The sequence below is a fragment of the Acanthochromis polyacanthus genome, chromosome 7 (assembly GCF_021347895.1).
Source record: "Acanthochromis polyacanthus isolate Apoly-LR-REF ecotype Palm Island chromosome 7, KAUST_Apoly_ChrSc, whole genome shotgun sequence".
In the NCBI taxonomy this organism is placed as follows: domain Eukaryota; kingdom Metazoa; phylum Chordata; class Actinopteri; family Pomacentridae; genus Acanthochromis; species Acanthochromis polyacanthus.
The window spans coordinates 36997596-37008600 of record NC_067119.1 but is presented as its reverse complement, the minus strand read 5'-3'; the positions used below and the strand labels follow the sequence as shown (position 1 = coordinate 37008600).

Sequence of the window (11005 nt, the reverse complement as noted above, 5' to 3'; positions counted from 1 at the left end):
ATACAGATTACACTGGTACAGGTTTTTTTTTTAATAATAGACATCAGTTGTTTGTAAAGAAGTTAATTTCACTCAGCACTGATGCGAGATTTACTTTAGTTCACGTTGATGCAGACTTTAAGACAATCAAGAGAAAAGTTAAGCTATTTCTGAGTATCACTGTAATAATAACAATAACAGTAACAATAACTACAACAATAACAATAAAAATAATATAGTAATTGTAATAGTCTCAATAATAATGACGATAACTAAATTATGAGTAATTGGAATTGGAATCTAGATGTTATAGCACTGTATGATCAAATCCAGTTAAACAAATAGATGTTTGGTCCCTTCCAATTAAACACACACATGACCACAACAAACACAACTCAAGGAGGTCATATAGGTGTCAGTGACCATGGCTTCTGTCATATGCCATCTTGGACAATGTTACAAAAAACAAAATTTGTACAAATATGATTTAATGACAAAAAGATGACAATCATAATAAATGTATCAATGAAGTAAATTAATTGATAAATTTTTATTGACAGGAAACACTGAATTATATTTTACATATCCATCCAGCACCTGGACCTCACTCATATTTTCAGTTTAAGCAGAAACAGCACAATTCCTCATGCTCTGACACTGAAAGTTTGCACTAGCATAAAATAATGTCCAAAATCATTCTGCATGAACATGCAGTAGCGCTTTGAAATATTGACTATGAGATTATTCTTAATGAACACAATTCCCACTGAAAAAATATTGTGGTGCTGCCATGGTTTTGATAAATGAAAACTGAAGTGAAATCAAAATATGCTGTGCTGTTCAGCTGGACCTGAGTTTATTTCAAGGTCCTGTCCTGCTCCAGTGTCTAAACTTATGGTTTTATAACCTTAATCTGTTCCTTTGCTTCAGGGCCTGCAAAGTTGTTCTTTTTTTTTTTTTTTTTAAATTACGTTTTATGATACATCATGAGGCCCTGTCTTGTTACTCAGAGAGACTTCAGTGGACTGCTCATCAAAATTCTCCAATGATCAGTCACTGTGTTTTATTTTAATGGTGAGCTGCATTTAGGGGCTGGACCTTGTGAACAAACAGGACAGTTTGAAAACAGTGTTTTATTTTTTTTTAAAAAAACAGTTCTTGATTTTCTCTCCAAATACACGCCGACGATGTCTATCTATCGTTGTTTTTTTCCCCCATGCAGCACATCCATTTCCATGAAAGAGTTTGGGGAACACTTGTGCAGTCCTGTGTCCTCTGTCTCCTCCTGATGTCTTTTTGTAGCTCAGTCTAACCTACAAACACAAGAGGGCGTGTTGGTGTATGTCAGTGCTGCTCCTGCTGGTCCTGGCCTGTCACCGCTCTGATTTAAGGCTCACTCATCAGCTGCTTTATGTTGAAAAACAACGCACGTCCATGTTTTCACGATGTTTTTCGTGTGGTTTCAGCACTGGACGCTCCTCTAGGTCGTAACACAGCCTAGTTCTCCCGCATACTCCCGGTTTGCCGTTCACATACATTCTTAAAATTGCGTAGTCACTGAGCCTACAACAAAAGTGTGGAGTGAGTTTCCGTTAGGTTATTTTGGTGAAGATACAATATTTAAAAAAATAAATATATCTCAGAGAAGCACAAGCCCTTTTTGACAGTATTAGTACGAGTCTATAGACAAGAACAATGCCACGTTCTTAATATGTTGTATCCCACCGTTACAGCGAGGTGTAATACTGTTTCTGTTTAGCCATGGACTGTAAATCGAGTTAAACATGAATCTGTCTGATGTGCGACTATTTCAAACGGTGCATATCGAAGATTTTTTTTTCCTGTATGGCCTATTATGAAAAAGTAAAAAAAAAAGTGTGTTTTCTTTATGGAAGTAATAAAGCAATTATTTCCTAAAGTATAACTCGCTCAGCACTAACATCAGAGAAAAAAATAAAAATAAGAGACAAAATATCAGGTCAGAAAAGAGCAAAGCAAAGCTGGAAAACAAAAGATATGCAGCAGCAAGCGTGCCAGTGTGTGTGTGGTTAGCGCTGTCCAGGGTCTGCACAGCCAATCAGCTGCTCATGCAGATGACGTGCTGATGTCCTACGTCAGCCCGCCGCTTGTCAGGATCGGAGCTCCACACACACCGGCGACTAGCACACACACACACTCCCTCTCCAAGCCGGACAGCTCAGCCCCTGGCCCGGCAGCACGGCAGCGGAGGACACATCCAGGCTTCCAGAAACCGCAGCCCGCTGTGACAGTGGACCTAACGTCGCCTTACTTTGTGGACATGGGAGACATGGGAGATCCGCCGAAAAGTAAGACACTTCTTCGGTGTTGGGATGCGATTCTGGAACTAAATTTGTCACAACTTGACAACTGACTTAGTTGTGTTGCGATGCCAGCAGTCAGAACATATTTTATGGCCTATGACCCACTGTTGTCACAAGAAAGAAAGAAAGAAAGAAAGAAAGAAAGAAAGAAAGAAAGAAAGAAAGAAAGACATTTAAAATAGGTGTCAGCACTGCAGATATTTTATTAAGACCATTAAAAACAATATCAAGACTAATAATAGGACTAATCTTGCTACAAGTAGCTACTAATATTAACAACAACTACAATGAAAACAGCAACAACAACAACAACAACAACAACAATAATAACTTTAGTCAGCATACTGGTTTGAAAGAACGGTGAATGATGTGTCCTGCTCATGCTGGTCTTCCAGAGAAGCGGCTTGTGTCTCTATGCGTGGGCTGCGGGAACCAGATCCACGACCAGTACATCTTGCGGGTCTCCCCGGACCTGGAGTGGCACGCCGCCTGTCTCAAATGTGCCGAATGCAGCCAGTACCTGGACGAGTCCTGCACGTGCTTCGTGAGGGACGGAAAGACTTACTGTAAACGGGACTACATCAGGTAGGACGGCCGACGGGACGGGACGGGACAGCCCTGCACAGGACGAAAGCTGGAGTTGCACGGCAATTGGAATTATTCTTTTGTTTTAATATTTTAAAAATATCAGATTTAAATATTCGGGCAAATTTATATTCCTCGGAGCCCATTTTCACTGGATTAGCGCGATTTTGAATATTTGGATAACAGCCATCTTTCGGCTCAACAACTTGTATACAGAGCAGTGCCAGTATTTCATAGTGTTGTTTACATGTGATGCATTTTGAAGAAGAAAAAAAGTCACAAAAGACATTTTAGCCAGACTTATTAACGATTCTGATCAGACTGCAGCATGGTAGGCTACTTTGGGAATAACATGTAGAAAATCCTAAAAACACACTGATCCTGAGCTATTTTAATGATTTAGCCAGTAAATGGCTCACTAATTTGGAGTTATTACAGCGTTTGAACTATTGCAAATTGAGAAACCCTTAAGTTGTAGTCCAACGGCAGAATTCCTTCTTAAAGTTCTTCTAAATTATTTAACAAACGGATAAAAGTATTATCTGGGAAAACGATTATATTACCTCGAGGTGTACGAAAAACAAAAATATTAATAATTGAGAATAAAACAAATAAATAATTATTAACGATTTTTAAAATAAAAATAATGGCCACAATTATTATTATTATTATTATGATTATTATTATTATGATTATGATTATTATTATTCAATTGTGTTATTTTTGGTGTACTGTGTAATTATAGTTACAGACTGTGCAGCCTACAATCAAACTGATCAAGCTGCGTGTGTCTGTCTGTGCGTGTGTGTGTGTGTGTGTGTGTGTGTGTGTGTGTGTGTGTGTGTGTGTGTGCGTGTGCGTGCGTGCCCACACGCGGACGTCCCGCAGGTTATACGGGATTAAATGTGCTAAATGCAACATCGGTTTCAGCAAGAACGACTTCGTGATGCGAGCCCGTTCCAAGGTCTACCACATCGAGTGTTTCCGATGCGTGGCCTGCAGCCGGCAGCTCATCCCGGGCGACGAGTTCGCTCTGCGGGAAGATGGGCTCTTCTGCCGAGCCGATCATGATGTGGTGGAACGGGCCAGCCTGGGCCCCGGAGACCCGCTCAGCCCGCTGCACCCCGCCAGACCGCTCCAGATGGCAGGTAAATTCCCGGGGAGTGGGAGTCAGACTATTAGGACTGTCTCTCTGGAAAACTTGATGAGAATATGGCATATCTGGCTGTGACTTTATTTCTTTTCAGTATGTTGATTTTGGCCTTACGAGCCTTAAACAGAAATTACATTTTCGCGGTGACTTTATGTGACACACCAGACCGAGATTTGATGTTGACACGTACTGCAGCTTTTGTATTTGACCCGTGTTTCAGGCGCAGTGCTCTGCCTAATGTCAGAGTGATTTACGGCTCAAGTTTGGTCTCGGCTATATTTTAAAGTAAATGTTATTCAGTCACCGATAAACTCTACTAGGATGTGGAGCTGTCCTGCTTTGATATTTGACTTGTTGGGTTATTCTGCTCCTATATTGGGATACATCTTTTTCGTAGATCATTGTCAGGTCGGGCCAGGCTCAGCAGGCGGTTAGATAGACCAGAGAACTGCTGTCAGAAATACAGCAGTTTTGTCACTGCTGGAGGAAGATTACTAAACGTTGCTGTGGGTCCGGGATGCGTTTGGTCAAATACTGTGCAGTGCTTTGAATGTTTGCCCTGGGTGAAAGGTTAACGGGTAGCTGCTGCCCTGCTGCTATTTAACGTAATGACCTTGGATTCAATGTGTCAGTCAAAGCTGTGCCGTTCTACGACATTTCAATCTAATATGGAGTGAGGCCCCGAGCTCCCGAAACCACATTAGAACTCGGAAATAATTCAGGCTGCTAATGGAATATTTTAAGCAGAATAGTAATTCTGTAGCCCTTGGGCTGATCTAGAAGCCTCAATAACGTGTACAAATTGTTAGACAACGAAGTCAGTAAGGATTCTGTAGCAGCTGGATGATTGTAATAGACTTCTGCATTCACAGAGTTAAGCATTGTGCGTTGTACGGGTTTTTATGGCTATAGTTGGAAGGGATTTTTAAAAACTGGTGGGCATGTCCGTTCACATATTTTCTCAGAATTGTTTGTGCTTGTAGCCTACTCTACTGGGAGATAAACTGATGTTTCCTTTGCTGGGTTCTTTTCTCACTCCTTCTCAACAGCAGAACCAATCTCGGCCAGGCAACCTGCTCTGCGGCCTCATGTCCACAAACAGCCGGAGAAGACCACACGGGTCCGAACGGTGCTAAATGAGAAGCAGCTACATACGCTGCGGACTTGCTACAACGCCAACCCGAGGCCCGACGCCCTCATGAAGGAGCAGCTGGTGGAGATGACCGGCCTCAGCCCGAGAGTGATCCGGGTTTGGTTCCAGAACAAGCGGTGCAAGGACAAAAAGAGAAGCCTGCTTATGAAGCAGCTGCAACAGCAGCAGCCCAACGACAAGACGGTAAGAGGACGGAGCAGCCTGCTGAGCTCCAGAAGACCTGTCACACCTTTCACTCTGACGTTAGCTGTAACACGCGCGAAAGAGACTACCAAACGCATGTGTTGTATTCTTTGATCAAAGAGAGGCCCTAAATGTCGCTACTCTGTCCTTTCTTACATAATTAATCAAGTTGTTTAACCCCTGACTAAATTTGAGGTAGCCTCTATTAAAGTGACACGACCAGTGGTTTGTAAAGTAATGAAGTCCTTTTTATTCTTTAAATCACAAATTATACATTTGTCTCGGAGTGAAAAACGGCCGCGATGTAAATGTCCCAAGGCTTCTGTTGAAGGAAATGTGTATTATAAAGTAAATGCTGGTGAAGGCCTTAAGCTGTTTAAACCGGTGGGACAGTCAGGACGCAGAGTTTAAACATGCGCCAAGTGTTCACACAGACACGGACATATATGTATTTTATGTCTGAAGTTGTTTACGTGTTTATTGATTGATTGTTCTGCTGATTGACTGATGGATTCATTTAAGAGCACCCCCTCCCGCCAACACACCCACTACACTCACTCACTCATGCGCGCGCGCGCGCGCGCACACACGCACACACACACACACACACACACACACACACACACACACACACACACACACACACACACACACACCTACCTTCATCTATAATCACCCGGAGTATGTGGGTGCTGACCACCACACATCCTCCTCTTGCAGAACATCCAGGGAATGACGGGAACCCCGATGGTGGCTGCCAGTCCGGAGCGGCACGACGGCGGCATCCAGGCCAACCCGGTGGAGGTGCAGAGCTACCAGCCGCCCTGGAAGGTCCTCAGCGACTTCGCCCTGCAGAGCGACATTGACCAGCCGGCCTTTCAGCAACTGGTGCGTCGTTTTCTCTTCGTTATTCATTAAGATAGTCACGATTGAAATGTGTAGCATATATGTATTTGTTTGAAAAGAGATCATTTCTAGATTCAGTTTCCATTCTGAACATCTGACCCGCCGTGGTTCCTCCATGCAGCACAATAAAATTTCATCTGTCTGACAAAGATATTTCACAAATCAATTTGATCATAGACGTATATGATGTTTGCGAAATTTTTGAGTATTATCTGTTATTTCATTTTTTATTCCGTGCGTAAGTTGCTTACAACAATACTATGCACACAATGTAATCTGTTTAATTTTTTGTTACTTCATAGAAAATGAACAGTTAACACTAATTGCTCTTTTTGGTGGAACAGGGACTTCTGGTTCTGGCTGTTTAAAAAAAACAAAAAAACAAAAAACAAAACTAGTATTTAGCTGCACAGACTGATGTCACTCAATATGACGGGTTAGCCAGTTTTCTGGTAGTCATTTTTACAGAGAGGAAGACCAGGTCTCTCGAGAAAAAAATGAAATAAAAAAAGTTGTCCAGTCAGGAATGTGCCTGATGTGAAAAAGTGGACACTGGGCTTTAGAGATAGATTTCATTCTCAATGATTTGTTTTGTTTATTTATTTATTAATCATAGCAACACGCACATGACACAATCTCCTGGAATCTCCTAAATAAGGTACACCATAATGGCACGAATCTGCACAAAAACTTCTTCTCCTCCCAACTGGATTACACACGAGCTGGAATATGACACGCAAGTCATCCGTTCCTGGTTTTCGGGAAAGCTGTGTTGACAAGTTAATAGCTGTAAAACAAACAAACAAACAATAAACACCCCCCCCACACACACACACACACACGCACACGTGTGTGTGTGCGTGTGTGTGTGTGTGTTTTCTTTTTCTAAATTGGATTACTGCAAATACATCTACTCTTAATCTATAAAAGAAACAACAATAAAATTAACGCAGACTGGGAACCCCATGGTGTTCACTGTGAATTATTATTAAAGTCAGACATTTGAATTACAGGTAATATCGTACAGCGTGTTTTCATAGTGCTGGACAACAATAGTTTTGTTAGTGACTAATAAATACAGCGCTACTATCTGCTACCTTTAGTCGCTGCCTACATCTTATAGAACTGAATGTGAGTTTGCAGAAATCATTGTGACACAAACTCTCCTGCGATGTACCCAGAGTTTTCTAACCGCTGCTTCATGTTTCCTGCAGGTCAGCTTCTCGGAGGGAGGACCGGGTTCGAACTCGACAGGCAGCGAGGTAGCGTCCATGTCGTCTCAGCTTCCAGACACGCCGAACAGCATGGTATCCAGTCCCATCGAGGCCTGAGCAGATGCCGCATGGACGGACTGAACTGAACACACAGCCCTGTTCATCCCATTCCTCCCGACTGCACCAAACAACCCCCCTGGTTGTATTTTGACACTGTGAAGACAATCATGGGATTTTACCACAGCCACCCATTCTCGTTTCTATCCAGAAGAGATAGGCGGATGCGTCATCCTGGCCGCTGCTGTCCGGTCACACGCCTGCTTACAGTTGCCAAAAGAAAAGACATCAACCATCGATAAATGGGACCTCTGTAGGAGAGAAATCTAAATCCTGTATTTGCGAAATACTGCGCTCTACTTTGAATAAAGAAACAACAACGACTGATGATTTTTTTTTTAAATTCGATTAACGCACTTCATCATATAATAGACCATTTGAAGGGAAACAGCACTGCTTTTCTTTATCTCATATGATTTCCTTCATGACCCAAGTACTAAAGCATTTGCAACAAGGTATACCTCTATTTTGCCACAAGCTTCGTGGGACATTTGTGTGAGTTAGTGTCCGTTCAAGAATATTTTTTTCTCTCCCAAAGATGTGTAAATTATTAATAAGTTAAAAATACGTTAGCTCTGGAAGAAAATGTTTTGTTCATTCCCGTGCAACAAAAATATTTATTATTTATTGTCGACAAACTTGCCACCTTTTTGTGTAACTTTCTTAACTGAAGTAAAAAGAAAGAAAAAGAATGTAGCTTGGTCTGTGGATTTTGTGGGGGAGAGGGGATGGCCTGATGGATAGACGGTGGTTAATTCATGTCATACTGGTGAACTTGCTGTTCTCAGTTTACTTGAAATTTGCTACCAGCTTTAGAGCATACTCCACTACGAAACATATCAATCTGAACAGGACTTCTGAGTATTTTGGGGGGAAAGTGATCAAATCTGACTGTGAAATTTGATTATTAAGTTTTGCATCTGTTTCAAGAATTTTTCAGAATCCATGGCCTTTTTCTTGCTTCCAGTATGCTATCTTCATTCCTCTACTACAGAGATTGTCCACTGTTTTAGACGACTCCAACACTGTGGAGACTGCTCCAGGATGAGAACAAAAATGTACAAACGTTTTTTTCATGCCAGTTAAAATGACTGCAGCTGTATCTGACTTTAAGGGTTTTTTTGTCACAGACCAGATTGAAAAATATTGAAATCATAAAAACAAATAGAGGGAATATGTAGTCCGAATTTAGAGGTGTACGAACATTCTACTATAGTAGACAAGATTAAAATTTTATTTATTGTTATTCATCATTTATTTTCACTCAAAGATTTGTCAGACGTTTTTTTTTCTTCAGCTAATAAAAAAACAAGAATATTTGGAGTTACAATTTAATCCAGCAACAATTTAATGATCAGACTATTTAGCTTTTTGTTTTTAACTGTTGTATGACAATTTATGTGACCTGTTTCAAAATCACGATGTTTAATCCCTACAAAACACACAAGCAAAAAACAAAACAAAAAAAAAACAACATAGTGTTTTATTTTCTTAGTGTATGTATGCCCTGACAGATGAATCAGTTGTAAACATTACAAATGTAATCTGGTTGGTTAAATGAATGGCTCTTTTCATAATTTTTCGGTTGTTACTTAAACAGTGGAGGAGACGAGCCTTCACAGAGAGTGAAATAAGCTTTCAGTGCATCATTGACAGCTACAATATGTATTTTCAAAGAATTTCATCCCTTCTGAGACATTTAACAGTATGTGAAAGCTTTTAAGGAACGAACACCAGCAAATGAACTGTTTTTGTCATGCCATCCTCATGTAATGAAATAGAAATGCATCTAGATGTCCCAAAAAAAAGTCTGCTTAAACAGAGATTATAACAACTGAATATTTTTTTTAACTTAAATTTAAAATTTTTCCAGCACAGATGTATGCCCAGTGTAGTAGCCTGTATTGAATTATGAAATGAAGAAAAACTGACATACCTCTGCTGTCATCTGGGATTTCAAGAGAAGAACTGGTCAGTGACATCAGACAGGCATCACTGAAAGAACAACGGGTAGCAAAGCAAACATGAGGGTGCAGTACTCATTTTTGGCAGTCTATTACTGCACATCGTTGAATATGCTGAAAATCTGGATATATGTTTGTGTCCTGCTTGGATCCAACTGTAAAAGTGACTGAGTCTGTCCCCCAGTTCAGTTCTTCTGGGATACTGTGTCATCCTCGTTACATCAATGGCAACACAACGTGGACTTTATTTTAAAGAATAATAATACATAAATTCTGAAGATCACAGGTGAATTTATTTTTTCTACATAAATACAAAAGTTAGAAATAGCATTTTTTGTATTATTTATTGCCATTAACTGTACTAGGTTATTATTTTTTGAGTTATAAAACAGTAAAACAATAAAATTGCAAAGATTTTATGAAGCTGACCAGTGTAGGGATGTTTCAACAAAACTAATTGAAAAATGTGATTAGTTACAAATAAGAGTTATTTAATATGATATTGAGTATTTATATTGCAAAAATGTGATGTTTCTGGAGGATTTGTTATGTGGAGTATCATATTTGTAAAATATATATGAATTTCCCCTTCATCCTGATATGGTGTAGGTATAGTGTGTGTCTTCCATATAGGGTCATCTACCAGATGTCTAGGAGCTTGAGGGTTCTGAGCAGTATCTTAGCTGTTCTTACTACTGTGTTTCTCTGGACAGAGACCTCCGAAGTTGTACATGGAAAAAGCCGGAGCCACTCCTCTAGCTGAGGGGTTACAACCCTTACAGTCCACATTCTCACTGGAACTACTGTGGACTTCACCTTCTACTTTTTCGACTTCTCAATTTTCTCATGCTCCTTCCTTCTAATGTTTCTGTACGGGAATGCTACATCTATCACAACTAACCAGCACATTTGACACGTTATCCACCTAAATTTTGTTGCAGGTCAAATACATGGCACATGGTTTGGCAACAGCACCCCTTAGACGGCAATGGCCTTCCCATTTGGACAATGTACAACACCTTATCACAAAAATTGCTAAGGAACTTCTTAAGGCAATTGTCCCCAAATTCCTGTTCAATTGAGCATTCCCGGGTTTATACCAAGAATGAATATGATCCTGGAAAGCTTCAGTCTCCACTTTACAAACCACAGGACCCAAAGGATCTATTGCCATGTCTGGCTAAAGACACCACCAATCCTGTCTCCATGCCTAGCTGATCAGAACTGTTTCGGCATTTCGACATAGGGCACCTACACGATATGAGACAGATGTGCTAATGCTGTTGCTGTTTGGCATATATTTGATACCACTAACTTAGTGTGATTTGGAGTGCAGCTCATGACTGAAGTTACCAAATGGACAAATCACACCAAGGACCTTTTCAGTGACAACTTTTTGTTAGGTGATA

General features: G+C 40.5%; 1 protein-coding gene across 2 annotated transcripts; it reads left to right on the top strand.

The window, feature by feature from the left end:
• Positions 1 to 2109: 2109 nt before the first annotated feature.
• isl1a (ISL LIM homeobox 1a) lies at positions 2110 to 8324 on the top strand. 2 transcript variants are annotated; one of them, XM_051950709.1, is made up of 6 exons: positions 2110 to 2306; positions 2717 to 2906; positions 3795 to 4054; positions 5112 to 5395; positions 6116 to 6283; positions 7516 to 8324. In XM_051950709.1, exons 1-6 carry the CDS (start codon positions 2279 to 2281, stop codon positions 7630 to 7632), a joined length of 1047 nt encoding a protein of 348 aa, XP_051806669.1. In that variant the 5' UTR covers positions 2110 to 2278; the 3' UTR covers positions 7633 to 8324. The 2 variants fall into 2 exon arrangements, with proteins under 2 accessions (XP_051806669.1, XP_022056773.1); XM_022201081.2 differs by having other exon boundaries at positions 2112 to 2306; positions 5109 to 5395.
• Positions 8325 to 11005: the final 2681 nt, after the last annotated feature.

Excerpts from the sequence above, each read along its gene's own strand:
- isl1a (XM_022201081.2), top strand. The coding sequence starts at position 2,279 with ATGGGAGACATGGGAGATCCGCCGAAAA. Across the intron at positions 4,055-5,108 it reads CAGACCGCTCCAGATGGCAG|CAGAACCAATCTCGGCCAGG; the intron begins GTAAATTCCCGG and ends CCTTCTCAACAG. Across the intron at positions 6,284-7,515 it reads AGCCGGCCTTTCAGCAACTG|GTCAGCTTCTCGGAGGGAGG; the intron begins GTGCGTCGTTTT and ends TGTTTCCTGCAG.